This window comes from Solea senegalensis, linkage group LG9 (assembly GCF_019176455.1).
Source record: "Solea senegalensis isolate Sse05_10M linkage group LG9, IFAPA_SoseM_1, whole genome shotgun sequence".
In the NCBI taxonomy this organism is placed as follows: domain Eukaryota; kingdom Metazoa; phylum Chordata; class Actinopteri; order Pleuronectiformes; family Soleidae; genus Solea; species Solea senegalensis.
In genome coordinates, this window is record NC_058029.1 from 4322644 (window position 1) to 4345856 (window position 23213).

Genomic DNA, 23213 nt, shown 5'->3' on the forward strand with positions numbered 1-23213 from the left:
GCCACAGTTAAACACTCATGTTAGTCCAATTTTAGTCAGACTAAGACAATAATTCTGTTTTCTCAATGTCATGTAAACACGTTAGTCCGATTAAAATCAAGCCCAGATAATGCGATTCATAGTCCGATTACTCCTGCATGTACGTGCTTATTCGGACTAAAGTCTGCGTCTTTCTTCAGACAACACTGCAACCACAAGAGCCATGCTCCATCTAATCTGTATCCTGATTTTGTGTTCCTTCAACTTGTCTTTATCGCAAACGAAGACAGGCTTCTTCTTTATTTGAGAGGGAGAGACAGAGGGGGTGGAGCATGGAAGTGATGATTCTTAGTCGACCATTCAATGGACTGCTGTATTTCTAGCTCCACCCAGTAAGAGCTTTTTGCCAAAAACTGGGATGGTATAGATCTAGTTTTTTTTGTTTGTTTAAACACAACTAATTGCCCAACTTGCTGAAAAGGCAAACTGGGCTTTACGCTCTGTTTATATCCATAAAATGACATTTGTAGCATCATAGGAGACTTTGTGCAAAACCACTTCAACACCGCCAACAACTTCCTACACTGCAAAGAAACCCCCAGAAAAAGATTGATTGATCGCCAGCTAGCAAGATTCATAGAACTACTTTATCCCATCACCAAATATCTACACAGGGTTCTTAATCTTCTCAGTACGACACATGAATATGTCTGGCTTAAAGCAACACCCTTTCCATTACCGTCCTGGATTAAACTGCTGTTCTTGTTCTCATTATATGTATTCAAAAGTGCATTTTGATAAACTTCCTTCAAACTAAAGTAAGCAAAGTTGTCTTCATATAACTTGGTCAATTCCGCTTGAATGAACTTAATTCATGTAGGTGTTACCAATTTAAGTCAACAGTGTATGAGTAGAGCTCAGAACAGAGAAGTATTTCAACAACCTGTGGATGAAACTCGACAACTAACTATTTTTTCCAGCCAGTCATCTTGCCTACTGCAGCTTTAAGCAGCCCCACGGTCCACAACTCAGCAGCTGAAAATAATTAACAGCAGTTCAGTCCGACTGAGCTCACTCACTCGCTCACTCGCTTTCTCTCCCTCTATCTAACGCACACACTCACCTCCTCCCCTGGCTTTTCCTCTCTCTCATGCCCTCGTCTTCCTCCACCCTGACATGCCGGCCTCCCCCCTTCACCCCCGCCTTTCCTTCACCTCTTCCCATCCCTTCACTTGTTTTTCACTCTAACCCTCCTCCTCCTCATTGCTCATAAACTCACTCATGCCCAGATGAACTCATGTACCGGAGCGCACACATAGTCTGAGCATGAAAACATCCACTCGTGTGCGGACACCGGCGAGCGTGCAGGGGCGTTACAACAGGATAAAGTGGGCAACTGTTGAGGGGCCCCCTGGGAATAACTAATTAGCTGACACCATCCATCTCCTGTAGAGACCCTGATCCACACTCTGGCTGCCAATCATTTCTGAATTTCTTCACATTTTCAAAACTAGGGAGATAAAAGTTTTAAGAAGGTAAAATAAACCTGATTTATGGGAAGTTGTTCTTATCTTTTGCCTAAAAAGAAAATAATAACAGTAGACAGTCAGTGCATTTATATGCACGTTAGTCCAATTTTAGTCGGACTAAGACAATAATTTGTTTTTTGTCATGTAAACACGTTAATCTGACTGAAATTGAGCTATTCTTAGTCAGACTAACATACCCGGATAATGCGATTCATAGTCCTGCATGTACGTACATAGACGGACCAAACTAGGATTTCTTAAGTAAGATTAGTTTACGATGGAATAAGTATTTGTAGCCGCAGAAAAATGCAAATTCAATGTTTAAAAAAAACTTTTTTAATTTACAGACAGCAGATGTACAGTAAAATACTAGTATTTTTAGTTTGGGGTTTGTGGTTTGGTATCATGTGTTTCAGGTCGTCCAAAAGAGTGTCTTAGACAAGAGGTAAACATGTAGCTACTCCAGTTGCCTACAGCTAACTTCTGATTAAGATTCAGGCTACATCCATAGACTTGTTTTTACTTGAAATCATCATTTTCAGATAATTATGACCCGTGTTGCTTCACACAATTGTTTGATTGAAGTAATCTGTCTCAATAAAACCAAAAAATGGAAACCATGTGACCCTCCAGGTTGCACTGGGCAAACAGGTGCTATTGTAAACAGGAAGTTTACAATAAAACAGCAACAGTGAAACGTCAGAGCGGGTTTTTCTTTTACGACACCGACAACGAGCTGAAAGCGAGACATAAAGTAAGCGATAACGGAGCTTTTTCTGTTCGAGTTCAACCAAAGTAGACGTGAATGTGGGATGTGTAGCTGTGTCATTATTTCCAAAAATACTCGTCCAGACTTAAAAACCAGTGGCAGTTTTATACCGTACGCCGTGGTGGTGTGGATGGCAGGTGTATCTGAAGCAGAATTAATGCATTCATAAAAAGAAAATCGAGTTGTATTCATGTAGCCCCCAACCCTCACTTCTAATGCCTGGAGTCCAAAACGTCCCTTGAAAAGCCTGTGGGTGAATGTAGCTCACAGACACACAAACACACAGGATCACACAGTCCACTGGGTCTCTCCTGACCCGTGGGAGTGGTGTGATACTGTATTGTACACCGGGGCACATCTTGAAACACTGTCAGAGTTCCGTCTGTGATTGGTTCCAGGTAGACATTTTTGGCATTCTCAGCCCAACTCTGTACCATCCATCACGCATGTGACTGCACAACAAGTAGACCTATTGATGTGCATGATGAATGCAACGAGCAAACACATCCACACACACTGTGTGTGTGTGTGTGTGTGTGTGTGTGTGATCAGTATGGAAGTGTAGTCAATCTCTGCCAATAAACTAGGGCCCAAACAACTAATTGTTTTCGAATCAAAATTGCGCTTTGAAACAACGCACTTAGCAAATTGCACACATGCCGCAAGGAATGAGTCGTTTTGCATCACGACTCACGGCGACTTGGCCGAGGCACAAAACCAAACAGAGGTAACAGAGAGACGCGGGGCTGAAAAATCCAAGAACGTCCCACGAAAAGACGTTATTCAGCAGTTTGATGGGATACACACTTCGAATAACTGTGTAGCCGAGTGCTACAAGATCATCATGAAGAGACGCCAACACCGTTTTTTGGTAATTAACCGAGTTTCCTCAGGGGAGGCAACGGAGGAACAGCACTCGAAGAAGTATCAAAATGTAAGTATACTCATAATAATTGAGGGTAGGTGTCGAGATACAGATCCGTCATTGGTCAAGAGAATAATATCAAGAGAAATAATACCACTATATTGTAACTCCAGCAGTTGGCAGTAGGCGACCTGTGTTTTTTTCCCACCACTTAGTCAGAACTGAAGAAGCCTCTTGGACAACAGGTGAAATGTCTCCAACTCAACTCAAGTCGCCTACAGCCAACTACTGAAGAAGATCTTGTGGTGTCATTTACGTTGACATTTACGCTGTGCAGCCTGTCGGTTCTTACAACACCACCATGTGAGAGACTCAGCTCAAGGACTTCCAGGGGGAACAGATAGGACAACGGTACAAACTCATGCTGGAGTCGACCAAACCCAACAGGAAGTTTGACATCCAGGAGGACACGAATGGTGCTGGGACTCGGTCCACGTACAGGAGACTCTTTCAAGTCTTTTGAGAATATTTAATGATATTAAAATGCTGTCTAATATCATTGCGTTCCTGTGCTTGTCTCTTTTACTGTGACAATAAAACAAGGTTACCTTTACAGCATCAACTAATAACTCAACTCCTATGGTTCAAAAATGCGAAAACACACACACACACTCAGGCTAGTTTGTCCATTCGGGCTACTGTAGAAACATTGCAACCTCTGTAAAGCAAGAACCTCGTCTAAAGTACATACACAGGCTTAAAGGTATGGAAAGCATAATCTAATAAAGGTAATTACCAGAGAGGATGTTATTGTTAGTTTTAATCACAAGATTCTGCTTCACAATTCCAAACACACACACACATACACACACGCGCTCTCCAGAGAAACACTACAACCTCTGTAAAAGACTAAAGGCTATGGAAACCAAACTATTTTATATTTGAATTATTAATTCACTTAATCAATAGAGTGGAGAGCATTGGTTTTAAACAGAAGAGCCTGCCCTCTGGTGGTGAGTCATGGAGCCACGGCTCGTCATCTCATCTCTGTGTTGAGGCATCCTCAGCATCAAATCACAGAAGAAGAAAAAAAAAGTCTCAATCAGAGTGCCAATAAATCAATAAAATCCCAATCCCACACATTTCAAAATGTGGTGTTGCTGCATCTCCAGAGTTAGAACTTGTTGTCGAATACAAACACAAACGCTGTCCAGACGCCAAACGTCATCAAATCACGAATCATCTTTCAATGGTCAACAACATTCGCCACCAGGCAGATGTTTCATGTTTTGTCTTCAGAGACACATCTGTGTGATGAAGTTCAGAGTCATGCAAACATGTGGAGGACGCTCCAGCACACGCACACACACACACACACACACTCACACACTCAGTCAGTCACATGGACAATACCTTGTTTTCACGACACGGCGGAGAAGTTGTTCACAGCTCGGACGCAGCTGGAGCTGAGCTTCCAGCTGTGAAGCGCATTCTAGGGGAAGGGAGAGGATGGAGGTTTGAAGGTTGAGCTGAGCGAGGGTTACCGCGGAGGTGGCGCCGCTGTTTGTGTTTGTTAGAAAAAAAAAAAGGGAAAAATGAGAAAAGAAAGAAACACAATCCTCTTCTTCTCCTGCAGGCAGCAGAGGAACCAGGGTCTTCACACTCAGCAGCAGCAGCAGCAGTGTTGGTGTTGGTGTTTCCAGAGGTTTGATTCCCCTCTCTGCTTCTTCTCCACCTAACGGAGCTCAAACACACTTGTGCGCTCGGTGTGTTTAGGTCATGCTCAAACTATGCCTGTGCACTGATGTTCTGCAAGCTCAGGGAAACCACATCCTGTCACATATTTACCTCCCTCCCCTGCCTCTCTGTTTTCTCTCAGTCTCTCTCTCTCTCTCTGTCTGTGCGCTGTTCTCAGTCTTTTCCTGTCTTTCTCTGCTGTGATTGTCTGCAGCAACTGAGCGCTCTGACCCAGCGTCTGTTCAGCAGCTCAGCTCCTCTCTCTCCCTCGCTCCTTGCCTGTGTGTGTGTGTGTGTGTGACTCCTCCGGCAGCCGCACCAGTTCCACTCGGCTGACTGAAGAATCCATCTGAGGAGAGTAAAGGGGAGAGAGAGAGAGGAAGAGAGGAAGGAGGGGAGGGGGCTTCACTGGGAAATACCAGAGAGGAGGGGGGAGGAGGAGGAGGAAGGGTGGCGGGTGTTGTTCAGGGAGTGGAGCACTAAGGAAAGATGGACGGACAGAAATGGTCATCAATAGTTGAGTCTGTTTGAGAGAAAGAGAGAAAGTGGACAGAGAGCTGTTCAACACAGTCAATCTGCACACACACACACATGGATTTCTTCCCTTTTAAACAGGCCAAACAAACCATTATCTCCAATCTGAACCTAACCACAATTCAAATATAAGCCCTAACCTTAACCAGTTCATCAGAAATGAGCTTCTGCCTCATTAGGACCCGGGTTTCTGGTCTCAATGAGGACTACTGGTCCTGACGAGGTCAGTGTTTATGCCAGGAAAAGGAAACAAATACAAATACAGGTTATTCGTGTTAGGACACTGGTTCCCAAACTTTCCACAGTCCTGTACCCCTGGAATGCCGATAGTTGACCTCCAGCCATGTACCCCCTACTGTCATACACTCTAAAATCTCCTAAAGTGACAGTAGCCTATGCATATTTTTGACAATGCATGTATGTTTGTGTACCCCCTACGTCACTTTGCGTACCGATGGGGGTACATGTACCCCAGTTTGGGAATCACTGCATTAGGGACGACTGGTCCTGACAAAGTTAGTGTGTATCTTCCACCTTCCTCAGAACTGTCACCTGATGCCTTATCCGCTGATGTTATAGAGGCGTGATCTTCCTGTCTGAGGTAAGCGAAAGATAAACTATTGTCTAAAAAATGAACCAAAAAAAAACTAAGGTCATACTCATGAGTTATCATGAACACACATGCAGGTTTGCTCAGGTATTTTCGTGAGGACACTTCACTTCATTCCATACATTTTTTGTGTAGAGTAACCAACAAAGTCTGATCCGGAAACTTAACCACACCACAAGCACTTAATGCCGCCTTCAGCTACAGAGGATATCACACTGACTTACATTCATTTCCTGGAGACTTTTCGGACAGGATTAGCTTTACATGAGTAGGCGGAGTCATGTCATTTTACCACAGGACATCTTTAATATTAACGGCCAATTCGCACGGGATCGTCATCTGCTTCCTGATATCACAGGTGCAGACACACATCAGCGCAGCGCCTACAAAAGCTAAAAATGTGAAACTGGACCATGGAGGAAATGCTGGGTTTAATTTCAGTTTCAGTTTGAGACAGAATATTCACAGAATTATACCATTATATAAACACCATGTACCATTTTTTTTTACTGGATATTTCTTTCACATTTTCATCAGGCCTGACTATTTTAAGCAAATGTTAGCATAGCAACAGGCTAAATCAAGCTAGAGAGCATGTTTAAGCCTCAACCTCCACACACGGACAATGCTGTGCTAAATTCGAGTAGTCGTTGGGGCCATCAAATGTCAGTGATAAAGAGCTCTTTTCATCCCGATGATCCATGTTAGCTCACCGACATTAGCTTAATAAGCACTTTTGTTTTCCGCCACCTGTGCTCAACTGCGACCTCTAGTGGTGAAAACACCCAAGCTTTGCCACAAACTTGTCCGACCGCCTAGTGCGAAACCGCATGCTTCTTCAAGCGCCACCATGCCACTTGTAAACAGGATATAACGGAATATTTTTGCACATAACTATTTACTGCTGGTCTATTCGCACATGTTTAGTATTAGCTGGGGTAATTTTTTCCAGACCTCTTTACCCAAGGTAAAAGTCGCTGTAATCTTTAATGACATCGTACGGTAATGATTACTGACATGGCACATTCAGACGGGACTAAAATCACAGAGAAGCTCTGGTAATAATTGCTTTACCTTCACTTTGACATGTAAAACTAATCCCATGGGTACCGGGCTTTATTCAAACCATAACTACCGTTGCCCTAACCCCATCCCAACCCCTACAACATTAAAATGTAATAATTTACTTGATGTGGGCTCACTTTTTGTCCCCACAAGGAAGACAGGTCCCCATAATGTTAGTGTATAAACAGTTCCAGGTCCCCACAACACGAGTAAAACCTGGGACACACACAGGTTTGTACAGCTATTCTTCTTAACAGCCTAAAACAAAGCCTTATCCCTAACTTTGACGACCACTAGTTAATACTTACCCCTAAACTTGACCTATGTACTTATTTTATCCTAACTTTAACCAGAGCCTCAGAAATTATTACGACCAGGCTTTGGTCCCTGTGAGGAGCACTGGCCCTAAGACCTGGTTATAGGGTTAGGGTAAGGGCTAGGGAATGATGTGCCCTCACTACAATATAAAAACAAGATTGTGTGTGTGTGAGTGAGTGAGAGAGAGACTCTCAGTACTTTTGTTGCGTTTATACATATTTAATACATCCGGGTCAGGACCCACTATGGCACTGTATTCATAATTTAAGCCAGTTTATATGAGGAACCATTACTCCAGAAACATATAGTAGGCTTTACGATACGTCTTTGCGCCACAGTAACAACAACAACAACTACAAAAGCAGTCCCCAATGACCACAGTTGTGCAACGCTGTCGACATCATGGCAGAAGTTTCCATTATTGTCTTTCTAGCAGCACAGTTTTTGCATTATTGATCAATGGTTCCTATAATATTCTTTCAGCACAACATAAAAAGTAAATTATGTCCTCTGGTAAAAAGTAAAATACCTCCTCTTTACCTCTGTTTACAACCTTGACCCATGGCAGGCAACTTTGACCAATCTCAGGGACGTTTAAAGAGAGAGAGGGTGCCTCCTGCTGCCTGTTCTAGGGAGTAGACAATAGTGTGTGCATATGCCTACAGTGGAAAAGTCACTTTAGTATCAACTACCTATGCTGCAAAGAAGCCTTTCAGAGATCTTCAGTCCGAAATGGATGAGATTTAACAGTCTGTTGTTTTGGAGATGCCTTTGAATGCATCACGTTCGCTGCTCCGTTAGCTCAACGTGCTGTGAACCCTTCATTACATTCACTAGCTCTCATGACCTGCCGTTTGGAATATTCACTGAATTATACCATTATACATACTATGTACCATTTTTTACAAGATATGTCCTTTTTTTCCACATTTTCACCAGGACTAGCTATTTTAAGCTAATGTTAGCATAGAAGCAGGCTAAATCAAGCTAGAGAGCATGTTTGAGCTACAACATCCACTTAATTATGGCTGCAACTAACTATTATTTTCATGATTAATTAATCTGTTGATTATTTTCTCAAAATTCGATTAGTTGTTCGGGCCATGACGTGTCAGAAAATGTTAAAAAAACATGTTTGTCTGCCGTTGTTTTTGTGATAAAGAGCTCTTTTCATCCCGATGATTCATGTTAGCTCAGTGACATAAGCCCCGTCACATGTGCTCAACTGTGACCTCTAGTGGTGCACATATGTATTGCATACTGGACCTTTGACCATGGAGACCACACAATGTTCTCAAAGGTCTTGTTTTGTCCACAAAGTAAAACATATTCAGTTTGAATGACTTCTTTGTTATATGGAGCAAATAAACTAGAAAATATTCACATTTTAGAAGCTGAAAAAAATCAGTTTAAATTATATAAAAAAAAAAAACAACACTCAAATATTAATCAATAATCATTATAGTTGGCAGCCACTATTGCAATAATTGCAGCCCTTGAGGAAATGTTAAAAATAAGTCCTCTTTGAATGAAGAAAAAGTATAAAATCAAAAGAGTGAGGAGATTCAAATTAAAATGACACTGACAAGCTGAGGGGGGGAAAAACAGCTGGATAACAAGAGTGTGAAAGGCTGAGCCACTGCCATAATTACTGGTGACGCTCTCTACATACTGTGATTAGACTAACTAGTCCTACACCAGTGTGATCATGACATTGGGCTGCTCTCAATGTCATTTCTTTTCGTCCTAATAGGAGCTCCGCGCTCTCATTTGCCACAGTCGTTGCTGTCTTTTCAAGGAGAGTCCTCATTGTGTCGCTCAGACGTGGCGACGACAATCTAACTCCGGGCTGCAAATTAATGACATGTCTCTTTTTAAAGATGGAGACTTTCCTGCCTCTGTTTGCCCGTCACATCAGGAGTCCCATTACACTTCAATCACCCTTCCTAGAAGCACGGATGGAAAACTCCCAACATACATATCCAGATCTGGGTAGAGGACCATACGTCTGCTTTAGGGAGGATGGTTTTCCCTGCATTAATTCACCTTCACGTCGAAAATAAAAGGTCCAATGCTGGAAGGGAAAAGAGGAAATCTGGCTAATTGTATCTTGGAGACACCCATGGAGCGAGCCGGGGTCGGAATTCTCGAACAAAAGACAGTGAAGTTGTTAATGTTGACCGGTTTCCAGTTTCAGTTCAACTCCATCAAATCAAACTGAAGGCTAAAATGCTACAACCATCCACACTGCTGATCACCTGCGGTAATATCTGTTAAATATTTGGCTTGAAGGTACAGTGTGTAAGAATTATGAAGCTTTTCACGGTAGAGTTCTAGCACGACTCGGCTTGGCTTGACTCTACTCCATTAGTGATAGTACCTGATCTGATCCAAACGAGCTGAGCCAATACTGAAATGTGACGTCGACGGACTGCCGGCCACTGATTGGTCAGAGAGTGTCGTTACTGGAAGAGTCATGAGCGTGATGTCCGACACAGGAATCAAACCGCACAAATGCCGAACAGTTTGTAGATCAGTTTAAAAAGACTTAAAAATCCCTGAAAACATTAACGTTAATCTCCAACCTTCAGATCATGACGTGCAATCACGACCCATTCAGTGGTATTTCAGTTACAAGCAGAGACAAGCAGGAAGTACTGAACGATTCTGTGAACAAATCTTTTTTTTTAGTTGACTGATTCTAATGATTCAGTTACACCCAAAACAACTGCTTTACTTTAAGTCACTCGTTTGTGTGTTAGTGTCGCGTATGAAACCACGTCTTGGCAGTTTCGTGCAGACTCTTTACGCTGGATGCCCTTCCTGACACAACCCTCCCAATTATCCAGGCTTGGGACCAGCACGAGGCGTCAATTTAGAGTGTCAAATTAACAATGAGCATTGGGGATTGGGTACCATGCTGGGCAGGGACTTGAACCAGCAACCCTTTGGTCAGAAGCCATCTTTTCTTTCCTCTTGGATATGGGCTGCCAATGAGCTTAAAGTACATCATTTTATTTTAAGTGATTACATATATGCACAAGGTAATGACGGTCATTTCTGCCATTAATCCCCCTATAAATGTTACATACTGGGTCTTTAAAGATTTAGTTCATACCATTAAATACTAAGCAATTGTTTCCCAGTAGAGTAGTGTTTAGATGTTGTGTCATCCAGCTACATTCCATTGCTGCACACAGGAAGTGGTTTATTTTATATTACAACAGGCTCTGCTGCTGTATACGTACAAACGCTCCTTTGGTCAGGTCTGATAGTTTTGCCTGACAGGACGCAGCAAAGACATTTTTGCTCCAAACAAAAGAAAGAATAATAGCGTCAACAAAAAAACAACAACAAAAAAAGACGTACTGCAGCTTTAAGGGGGGGAAAAAAAGCAACAATTGACATTTTCACAGTGACATCCTCTCATCTTCACCTCAGTGGTTTTATTGTTTAGCTGCAAATTATTTGGGTGTAATGTCCCGTGAAAATGTGACTTCGCTGCTCGTTTCGGGGGGGGGGACAAATCACATTGGACGTGTCCTGAAGAGGAGGGGACAGAAGACTCAGGCGTACACGAGTGTTCTGAGGAGTGAGACTCCTCATTCTGTCATGAAATAATGACACTGTCCAATCTGGGATTTCTTTTTTTTATACAATGAGCACAGATGATGCATCCACAGCTCCCCTGCGACCAGAGATGTGACAGTGCCCCCCAGTGTTTAAAGTGGGAAGTGAACTCTACTGGTTTCATTACAGTCTTGCTCTTTATGGTGTTTACATTGAGAACTTTAGTACATGCAGTTATGTTTTATGTATTGTATTTAGCCCCGCCCTGTTAGATCCTGCTCTTAATGTTGTCACTTTTCAAACTCTATGCACTTATAAAATGAAACAAAAAATAAAACAGCAAAAATGACGCTGTGGTCATGTAATATTAACGGGGACAATGTCATAAATGCATGCGTGGAATATTATGTGTTTGCATTTGGATTTTGAGCAAAGTAGGTACACAGTTCTTGGAAAGTGGTACTGGTCAAAGCGCTGGAGGATTAGCACTTAAAAGTCTCGTATTGCAAAACCATTAAAAACACTTTTTTGAATTAGCAAAATAAAGATGAGAGTTCAGTTTTAGTTTCAGTTTTAACTCGGTGGTGGATTTAAATTGCTTACGTCTCGTTTTTAAAGATTTTAAAATGTAAAAATCATCAAGGAAGTGTTATATTTGTCTTGGTTTGTTTGTTTTCTTTAGTTTTATTACATTGCACATATTGCTGGATATCTCATGGATTATGTATAAGAGGCAAAAAAAATGTCTTATTTGGACAGTGATTGTGTCCCCGTATATTGTGTTAAACTGGATCTGTATAAATACAGAGGATTATTTATTATTTACATTTCCAAGGACATTGATATCAAGAGGAGGCTTTTCCATTCGCCTGTTTGTTTGTTTTGAACGGAAACAAAGACTTTTTTAAAAGGTCTTTAAATATCGTGCCAAAGTTTTTATGCTTGGAAGATGAAAAAGTTGGACACACAAAAGTAGAGGAATCGACAGACACAACGGACGAGAGGAGGAACGTGTGGATCGATTAGGAAACTACAACATTGCAAAAATTGGCATCAGCATCGGCCAAAGAAAACGCAGATAAAATATGGTATTTTCTCACACAATTAGTGTGTCCAAGTGAAAGAAAGTCCTGTTTAGTCATTAGAAATTAAAATTATATCTAAAAGTGTTGTGACAAAAAAATATGTATACATACATTTATGACGCAAAACGAATGTGTAAATAACAAAAACATTAAGTCAAAGATAACATGTAGGCAATAGTTAGTTAAAACAAAATCAAATGTTGAATTTAACATTGTGATAAATATGCCCTAATGTATTATTGCCTTTATTATAAAAAATATTCAATTCAACTTTATTTATAAGGCACTTTAAAAACAACAATTGGAATAAATTGCTGTATATCAGAGATGAGTAAAAATCAATAAAATACTCTTCATGTTTGGGACAGTTTTCATTATAAAATTATAAATTATTCATTATAAATTTAAATGTGGTAAGTGTGGGGCCGCAGGACCTCAAATGTGGGGGCCCTGTTTGAGACCCCTGAGTTATAACAAATAACAAAGAAGTGATATTAACGTATATTTTAAAAATAGCAGCGTTTAAATGGAAATCTTGGAATCCCGTGTCGTTGTTTGGGAGATTGCTGCGACTTTCCGAGTTGGAAATGTGACTCGTGAGGGTGTTCCGATTGAAAACTTCCAACTAGGAAGTAGGAAAAATTCAGATTCCCAACTACATTTGGAATTTTACGTCAAATACATGGAAATGTTACTAGGACGTGTCAGAAATGACACTCTGACAACGTTTCATTCTGTGCGGACGGCATTGCAAAAGAATACTTTCTCTCACGCCGCGACGTCACGTCACTTTCACACCGCATTAGTTTGTCAGGTTTCCTTTCCCAGGAGATTGGCCCGCAGCCGCACTCAGAGCTGCTTACTTTAAATGGTGTGCTTTTCTCACCTCATGGGAAGGGTTTTTGTTGTAGGGAGAGGATCTTAAGTTGAACGTATACGTAAACGCCATGAGTACATAAAGAACTACACCCACAATATCCATCATCATCACGACATCAGACGTTTACGAGCAGCGACGGAGGAGAACAAAGTGCTCTGTTCTGTGACTTCACAGATCAGGAGCTGGGTATTTACTGTATAAAATTACACTGTACCACTTTCTCGTTGTGAGCAAAACTTGATATTTTAATTCGCGGGCTGCTGCCAGTCGTGCGGCGTTTAAATCCCGTCTCCGCTCCGTCAAATACTCCCGTAAAGACTAAAATATCCGGGAAACAACGGGATGTATTGTGCAGGAATTTGTGGCGGAGCCCTCGAGCACAGCAATCATTTTTTATTAAGACATAATCACGTCTCTTCTTCTTGGTTCAAATGACTGTAGAGAAACTCACGGTGCCCAGAGGGCGAAGTCACAGAGATCACGGAGGATCCTTTAAAAGACGTTGATGAAGAGTTATTGGATGAACTGAAACGTGGCACACGTTGCGTAACGTTGCACGACTTCAAAAACAACTCTTAAGGAACAGGAGTTACCTTTTTTAAAAAAAGATTTAACCAGAAATAAATTGTATTGTAAGAGTGTCAGGCAGCAGTTTTACACAGGATATATAAGTTATAATAATATAAACAATAAACAGAAAACAATATGAAATCACATAAATAAACAGATCGACAGATAAAAACAACTTAAAAGAGTCAAACTAGGGTTTATTTAACCTATTTATTTATTCATTTTTGTTATTATTACTATTATGTATTGAGAATTGCTTTGTGAACTCTTACAGTGCTTTCTTAATGATTTCTCAATTTTTATGTCATTTAATCAACAGGTTTTTGTATTTTTTGCACAATTTAGTTTGATGGAGATGTAATATTTGATTTTTATTAATAAAGAAAGTAAGACCTTCAGTTTTCAGCTAAATTTGTGGACTGTTCTGCATGTAAAAAAGAAGTCCTGGAACAATGAAGACTGTAAGTCCATGGACTTTTTCAATAGTAGACCTGAAGATAATAGTGGAAACGCACCCAAGATGTTTTTAGAGCTTTAAAGTTTGTTATAAATATAATCCCGAGCATCACTGTACAGGGTGCTTGTCCTTTTTACTCAAAACAGAAAATAATAATAATAATCATAATAATATGATGTCGTTTTATTCTTGTTGCGATTGTACCTGTGTTTGTGTTTAAATGACATTTCAACTTTCTATTTGCTTTTCTTCATTTATTATGTATATTGTTCGGACTCTATGACACAAAATTCCAGACTTTTCAAGACTTTCAAGACCTGTGCAAACCCCCTGCTGTAGTCCAGCACAGACGTAAAAACATTCCTTGGACCTTCAAAAGACACACAGGAGTAGATTAGAGCTGCAACTAACGACTATTTTCACAATTAATTAATATGTGGATTATTTTCTCCATTAAGGAGCAAAGAAACAAAGAAAATATTCACATTTACGAAGCTGAAACAATCCGAAATCTCGTTTTAATCAAAATAGTTGACGATTCATTTAGTTATCGATTAAAACCCAGTTTCATGGAGAGCAATTCCTCAAACAGGTGAACCCTGGAAAGTTGTGTGAGTCTGAGAACAACATGAAGGTTGATTTGTCTGAGTTTAGAACGAGATTTAAATAAAAAGACAGTGTGAAAAAACACATTAAACACTTTGAGCGATGAGGACAGCGCACACACGGTGGTGTGACTAGCGAAAAGGGCGTGTGCACTAAAACTAATGTCATCGTTGCACGCGTGGGACCCAAAAGTTGGCGACAGTATTCGCTCGAGTCAGAACAGTCAGAACAATCAACACAACACCTTTAAGTAGCCTCAACCGCACACTACCACCCATCAGCTGTTAGCCTGTGCAGTCTCAGTCTACGTGTTTTGTTTTTTCGCACATGGAATTCGATCAGGAAGACAAAAGAGAGTTTACCGCGACCTTGTCTTTTGACCACGAAACACTAATCCCTTTAATCTGTAAATCCAGGTGAACGTTTGTACCAAATTGGAAAGGATTTAGCGCAGAAGTGAGGTTTGAGCACCATAATCAATCAACGTAACCTGGAAACTAAGTGAACGTTTGAACCGGAGCTGAAACTACTGGTTATTTTCATAATTTTCTCGATGAATTGATTCGTTGTTTGGTCAGAAAATGTTTTTAAATGGCTTTGGTTTTTTTCCCCACAAACCAAACTCCTTCAGTTTGGAGCAAATAAACCAGGAAATATTCACAGAAGCTGAAAAATCAGAAAAAAACAAAAACAGAGAAGAAGACATAAAAGCTTTTTTACGCCGTGTACAAACACCCACCTGCTAAAGCTGTAAGTCCAGTTTCAAGACACCTGGTGGTTTTTCTTTATTTGCTTTTACCCTCTGACGTTACACTTAATTTGTTGTCTTTGTGGTTTTTGCAGACATTTCAAACTGGACACGTTTATGTTTGCACTAAGACAATATGTGTCTTGAAATTATGTCCTAATAATTAAAAAAAAAAACACACGTGTGGGATAAAATTGAGTATATACTCACATCTGATTGTTAAAAGTTCCAATGCATTTTCTTCTTGATACTTTGTGTACACACGGCAAAGAATTCATCCATCTGAGGCCTTGTTTGTGACAACGTGATGGTTGTACAGTAGTTTCTGTGTTTGCTGTCTGCTGGACAAGTGGTTTGCAGTGGGTTTATCAGAGGATTACAGCTGGACACAACCCAACTGAGAACAGTGTGCAAAAAAACAAACAGCCCAGAGATGGAAACAGAGATTGGTGATGGACGAGATATGTATTTAAGCTGCAATTATTATTATTATTTATTTATTATTATTATTATTACAGTTTTAAGGACCTTATTTACTAAAAGACTTAAGTTGGAAAGCATTACATATACCACTCCCTTTCAGTACTTTTGTATAATTTTGTACTGTATAGGTGTAACTGCTTTTTTTTTCTTGTCTTTTCTTCTTATTTTAAACATTAAAAGGGACAGAAAATGTGTTTTTTGCCCATTTTTCCAGAATAATTTTTAATATCTGGCAGTTATTTACAATTTATTAACTTTTTTATCATGAAGAAAAACTAATTTAAAAACAAAACAAAGTAGTTGTACATGAACACCAGGTTTTTTGTGTTAAATTTGAAATTTGAACAATATAAAACACACTTAGAATAACGCAAATGGAGTCTTTGAAAGGGCAGAACAAATGAGTAAGTAACTATAATAAATAATAATAATAATAATACATTTAAACATATATATGTATACATACAGTATGTATGCACACAATCACATTTCAAAGTGTATTTAAATAATTAGGAGATTGAGTTTGCTGAAAATGTGCTGATCATATTTGCTTTTCTGCCTATATTCTATGTATATACGTATTATATTTAGATACATAAATTAAACACAACATTACACCTTCGCCACACACACATCAGTACCAACTTTACAATGTGTCGCCTCTTTTTGTGCCAAAAGTCCAACGAGACGGGTGTGTCTTCAGTCCACATGAGCTGCTTTACTTTAATCCATGCACATACACGACTATAGAATTGCACCATGTAATCTACCTTCTGCTTTCTTTCCCCCCACTTTTATTTACTCTGGATTAATTCACCGTTCACTTTCACAGTCTGTAAACCTGAGGTCACATTAGACCAGGTTTCAACACTGCTGTACACCCTTACTTAGGCTTGACAATTCCTTATTGACTCGCGTTGATCCCATGCTGCATCGTTAACAACACCAAGAGGGCGCTGTGCCGTCACCATGGCTACAGCGAGAGGCTGTGTGCGATATAAAAGCAGGGCGGGAGAGGTGAGAAGTGCCACCTCATCTCCACCGGCTGGAGGAACCAAGCACAGGTATGAACTTGCAGGTTTTTTTGCATTTTCCCTCCAATTAATTCTGGATTATGCAAAACGAGAATCTAATTATACATTTTAACATAATTATATAATACTACACATACTCTGTACATGTTTTCTCTTCAGTTTCAAGGATGTTAGCACTTATGATTTGCACCTTGATGCTGCAGCTGGCACAGATCGCCTGTGATACAGTGAGTTATTATTCAGAATATTTGTTCTAAAGTACCTTTTTTGGGTGATTCCAATGGAAAATACTGTTGGTTTGGTCTGACTGTAGCACCCAAGTGCAGTTTTAGGTTACAGTAGGCACTTTTTAGGTAGTAAAAAGTACTTTTTTGTGGTGTTTCCAATGGAAAATACGTTTTTTTTTAAGTGGGTTGGTTTATCATCAAATAATTAATATATTTAAAAAAAATTACAGATCATTTTTAAACTACAAACCTATTTCAAATACATTATTCAGTTCCTGTGTTTGATGGGAACATGACTTGATCTTCTTCTCTCCTCTCGTTTTCTTTAATTTGCTGCGAAACCCACGGCGTCGGCGTCCACAGTGCGGTAAGTGCAAAGTTAAAGTTGATCTTTTAGCGAGCAGCTTTATTTCCCAAGCCACTGTGTCCGCGTCCCGAAAATGTGATGTGTCCCAATCCAAACAAGATTATGGGATGGATGTGGGTGGCACGGTTTGCTTTGCATGTGCTTCTTATGTTGTGTTGTTTTAGAACCAATAAAGCGGGCACAGTAATATCTTGGGATATTAAAAGTCAGTGTAAATGTCACATATTTAATCTGCTGTGTACTCATGTGAGAGTGTGTGTGTGTCTGGGCGTGTCGTGTGTGTGTGTGTGTGCATGCAGCTATCTCCACAAACAAAACATGGATTCGGAAAGAGATCGTTGATGTTCACAATAGGTACAGACGTTTGGTTCAGCCCCAAGCATCGAACATGCTGCAGATGGTCAGTGCTAGTTTCTACTTCTTCTTCTTGTCTTCTTCTGGCTTCTCCCTCTATAGGGGGCGCCACAGCGGATCATCTCGCCTCCATCTTTTCCCTATCCCTTGTTTCTACATGTTTCAGAAAACAAGTCTCCAGTGTCTCCATTGTTTGATTGTAAGGAGAAAAAATTAATTAAATATAAATGCCATGTGCAATGTGACAACACAGTGTATCTGTATAATCAGTCAGGAGTGTGTCTGTAACCTTGTGTATGTAATGTATAGGCTGGTCCGATGGCTGATTGTTGTGACATAAAGCTTTTTCTCTCTCTCTCTTGCAGAGCTACAGCACTGCGTTAGAAGCTACAGCTCAGGCCTGGGTTGAAAATTGCATCCTGGCTCATGGTCCTCCCAGTTCCCGCATGCTCAATGGTACATTTATCCTCTTTTTCTTTTCTTTTTCCCCACCACACCTTGCTCCTTAAAGCTACAGTACGTATACCACATATAGTATACAGCGGCAGTGCAAGGGCGGGAGGGGAGGAGCCATAAAGCAATTACGTGGCCAAACTGCTGAAGCATCTACGTTTTTTTGTTTTTTTTTAGCAGTAGAATTCACTTCCGAAACATTTTGTGGATGCACCAAACAGTTTGCAGCCATGTTTGTTTTATTAGCACAATTATTTTTCCATGTACATCTTTCATTTGTGCATAAATACTTCTTCTAGAGCAGGGGTCACCAACCTTTTTGAGACCGAGAGCTACCTGAAGGGTAGAGAATAATATGGAGGGCTTGCATACTAACATTTTATGCAATGTGATATTTATTTCAAGTCTATTGAGCTGTCGCCCCAAAACTCAGTGGCCAATCGGCAGGCAGATTCCTAAGGCCCGCCCATACACAAAAAAATATGGCACAAAGAACAATTGAGGGAGCGCAAAGAACAAATGAGGGAGCGCAAAGAGGAGCAAAGAACAATTGAGGGAAAAGAATAAATGAGGAGCGAAAAAGAACAAATGAGGGAGCAAAAAAGAACAAATGAGGAGCAAAGAACAAGTGAGGGAGCGCAAAGAACAATTGAGGGAGCGCAGAACAAATGAGGGAGAAAGAACAATTGAGGGAGCAAAGAACAAACGAGGGAGCAAAAAGAACAAGTGAGGGAGCAAAGAACAAGTGAGGGAGCGCAAAGAACAAATGAGGGAGCGCAAAGAACGAATGAGGGAGCGCAAAGATTCAATACAATGGTATGAATGCTTTAAATACCAGGATCTTAAATAACAAATGACACAATGTAGGTGGTGTTGTCTCTTTTAAAATATTATATATTATTTGCAGTTGTCCATTAATTTTCTGCTGTTCTGTGTTTCTCTTCCCGTTGAGCAGGATATCAATTAGGTGAGAACCTGTTCTATTCGAACTCGCCTTACTCCTGGTCGCAGGCCATTGGTGCCTGGCACAGCGAGGTGGAGCACTACCAGTATCCCAACATATCGACCAATGGAGAAAGCATCGGCCACTACACACAGGTAACACTAAGCACATTGTTGGTAACGCACTAATAAAGACAGTTGTTATATAGGTAAAACAACAGTTTCTGAAAGCTAAGAGTTTGCATGTCAACACTGTGTGGTTATTACGGTAATTTCACTCACGCTGTTGCAGGAAACCAATGAATCAGCGTCACCAGACAGGAGAGAGTTGAAAAAAATGCCTGAAAATAACTATCCATTTTTCGGCCTGTTTTTGCACATTGAGACAAAGACTCAAACAAATATCAAATTTAACACACACAATCTGACATTTCATCATTTTAACTTGTTACTACACTATTTCAACATACAGTAAACTGTAAATGACTGCCAGATATTGAAAGTTATTCTGGAAAATTGGGCAAAAAACACTTAATTACAGGACATTTTCTGGCCCTTTTATGGTTAAAATCAGCAACAACAATAAAAAGACCACACGTACATTTTGAGGCTTAGGTGTTTAAACTGATTAATTCTTGGTTTGTGGACAAAACAAGACATTTGAGAACGTCATCATTTCCAGGCTTGGGATGCAGCGAGGAACATTTTATGGACCAATCAAGTACTCACAAGATTAATGGAGAAAATCATCAAAAGATCAATCGATTATGAAAGTGTTTTATACGACTAGTTACTGAAAGCATTGATTCTGAGTTTATTTTTTGCCCTCAGGTGGTGTGGAACACGTCCTACAAGGTCGGCTGTGGAGTGAAGAATTGCAACGGCACCTATCTCTACGGTTGCCACTATTATCGAGCGTATGTGACCCTCATTCACTCATTCACACCAAAACTGTCTTTTCAAAGCAGCAATTTCTGTTCACACTTCAGAACATGGAATGGTAAAGCCCTCAGGTCAGGCTTGCGTTTCGACTGGGAACAGAACCTTTAGTTGGTGGGCGGGGTGTAGGCTTGGCATGATGACCAAGTTAACGAGACATCGTACTGGTGCGACGACAAAGAACGTTACACGATACACAGACAACAATCAGATGACTACCGTACCATCCCCCCCAAGGGAAGGTTGCCAAAGAATGGAACGGTCGGGACCGCCAACTCCAGCTACATCCAGCACCGAGAACTAGGGCATTTCTCCACTACATAGTTCCAGCACAACTCGGCTCGGCACTGCTCGTCTCTACTCGTTTGTTGTTTTTTTTTTGCTTTTCCTTCAGTGATAGCACCTGGTACCTGGTGCTTTTTTCAGTAGCTGATCTGACGAGGTTCCAAGTGAGCTGAGTCGATAATAATATGTGCCTGCCACCCATTGGTGAGTCATTACCGCGATGTCTGACACAGCGAAAAATGCCGAACTGTAGATCAGTTAAAAAGAATTAAAAAATCCTGAAAACATTCCATTAATCTCCAACATTTAGTCGAGGAAATGTCTAAAATGTCAACATTTAACAGGAGTCTGGTGTATTTAACGACAGCACTGCTGAAAGCCAGCGATCGTGAGCCGAATCACAACCCATTCACTACGGAACCGATTCTAATGATTCACTTCAACCAAAAACAACTGCTTTGACTGAGACTAGTTTGTGTGTTTGTGTCACGTATAAAACGGCGTCACGGCAGTTTCATGCAGCCGTGCTATGATGACTCTGCCCATGTTGAGGACGTACTGTGAAGTAATGGAAAATGATTAAGAGTCGAACCGTGCTGAGCCAACTTGATTCGTGCTGGAACTGCACAGTGGAAAAGCGCCATTAGACACACGTTTTCTCCCGCTCACATTGAGTAATGACAAAGTAAAGCAGGTTCACCAAAAAACACCAAGGAGCCCAAATGGGAACCGTGCTTTTGACAACCTTAATTGGCCATTATGCATTTTTGTTTCAGAGATTTGACAAAGGTTCCTCATTTTAATATTTAGTTTATTGGGTATTTGTTTTTGTTAAAGAGATATATTTTATTAGCGAGTCAAAAACATTTGTCTTCCACCCCACCCTCCCCATTTATTTAACAGAGGAAACTTCCTGGGCTGGCCTCCTTACAAAGTTGGACGTCCTTGTGGTTCCTGTAACAACAGCTGCGTAAATCAACTCTGCAGTAAGTGTACGCCATCAGTTACTGTGAGCAGTTAAAAAAAGGTCCTTTTTCTGTTGTAAATATGAGGGTTTATTTAGCCACAAACAAAATTAATCACGATTTGATCACATCACAATACTATAAATTGTGATTCTTCAGGTATTGTGACCTGAAAGCATTGATCATTTTTGTCCTTTTATCTACATTAAATCATACACTTTTTGACATTCTAACGGAATGGGACATATAAGATACATAACATGTATGACAGAATACATATATAGATGTATTTATTTTTATTGAACAACTGAATTTAGAATTACAGAAGAGGATTCTGGCCACATGTTTTTTGGAAACAAACACAAATGTGTTAAAAAAAAAAAAAAAAAAGAAGAAGCCAGAATTCTGAGATTTATAATTCAGGGGAAGAAAGGTCAGAATTCTTTAATTTTAGAATGTGAAAAAGGTGTCAGAATTGTTTTCTCTGACTTTAATCTCTTTAGATCTTTAGGAAAAAAGGAGAGAAATCTAGAGAAAAACTCAAATTTGGCTTGAAGCTCAAGTCAGAATTCTGACATATTTTTCCTAGAAATCTGACTTTAATCTCTTTAAATCCTAGAAAAAAAGCGAAATTGAGAAAAAAAACCCTCAAAATTCAGATTTTTTTTCCTCTCAGAAAATTGCCTTTAATCTGTTTAAATCTTTAGAAAAAAAAGAGAAAGCTGGAGGAAAAACTTCAAAATCACATGTGGCCATTATTGTCTTCAGAATAGAAGATTATATAAAAAAAAACATCTTAAATGAAATGTCTGTTGAGGTAGAAAATAAACGGTGCTTTAACCTCTGCTACTGCTGTTGTAACTGTTTGTTTGTTTGTTTGTTTTCATTTCAGCCAACCCATGTCCCTATGTGAACCCATTCAGCAACTGTCCGGCCATGGTAGTGAATCTCGGATGCAATAACACTGTAGCAAGGGCCACGTGTTTTGCTTCGTGTAACTGCACCAATAAAATCATCCCAATAGGCTGACGACGAATCTGCAAGTCTAACCTAACCATGCTTTGACTTTCCCACACTATCATCTTTTGGTTCAGAGGCTAAAGTGAAAAAAAAAACAAAAAAAAACAGCACCGTGTCACCATATCAGGATAATATACTCGCGTCACATTAACAGAGAAAGAGTCTTTCAAAAATTCAGAATTTAAGGGGGATATATTGTGGATCTTTGGTATTTTGAAACAACAATATGACTGTGTTTGTATGCATGTGTTTGATGTTTGGGGAATTTAGGTTCTAAAGTCATACAGCGTCAGGTGAACAGCCGATGTGACCATGTGAGCAGTTAGAACTACCTGTGTTGTGGTAAATTGGGCGACTATAATTCATCAATAAATGGACTAATTGGGTGTCATGTGTTTTGTGTCAATATTCTGTTGTATGACAGCGAACTGAATGTAATAAGTGCCAGCTTTGAGGTTTTCGCCTGCTATTGGACGATTGGCCTGTCAATCACCCCTAGAGTCCACTCGATCATCACTTAAGTGCCATAATTAACAAAAGTGACATCATGTTGTATTGATGAAGACCCGAAACTTGAAATGCAACTCCTCAAGAGTCACCCCCTGGTGGCTTTTTAATATATTTTTACTTCCACGTTAGCCTCTTCGGGAGAACTGGAGGACTACATCCATTTTTTATAAATACAATCTATGGAGACAAGGTCCTTTTAAGGTTTGGTTTTCACCATTTTCTGATATTTTAAGGACTAAATGAATCCTGTCCCACACTCTAGGGCCAGAACAGGACCAAATCTGGCCAATTGTTTACCGAGCAAAACTTTAA

At 40.1% G+C, this 23213-nt stretch overlaps 1 protein-coding gene across 1 annotated transcript; it reads left to right on the forward strand.

Annotated features, from left to right (window-relative positions):
* The first annotated feature begins 16786 nt into the window (after positions 1 to 16786).
* Positions 16787 to 22777, forward strand: LOC122774930 (cysteine-rich venom protein latisemin). Its single transcript, XM_044034542.1, has 9 exons — positions 16787 to 16869; positions 16999 to 17066; positions 17430 to 17433; positions 17733 to 17833; positions 18153 to 18243; positions 19196 to 19338; positions 20014 to 20099; positions 21310 to 21392; positions 22264 to 22777. Exons 2-9 carry the CDS (start codon positions 17007 to 17009, stop codon positions 22398 to 22400), a joined length of 705 nt encoding a protein of 234 aa, XP_043890477.1. The 5' UTR covers positions 16787 to 16869; positions 16999 to 17006; the 3' UTR covers positions 22401 to 22777.
* The last annotated feature ends 436 nt before the right edge of the window (positions 22778 to 23213 follow it).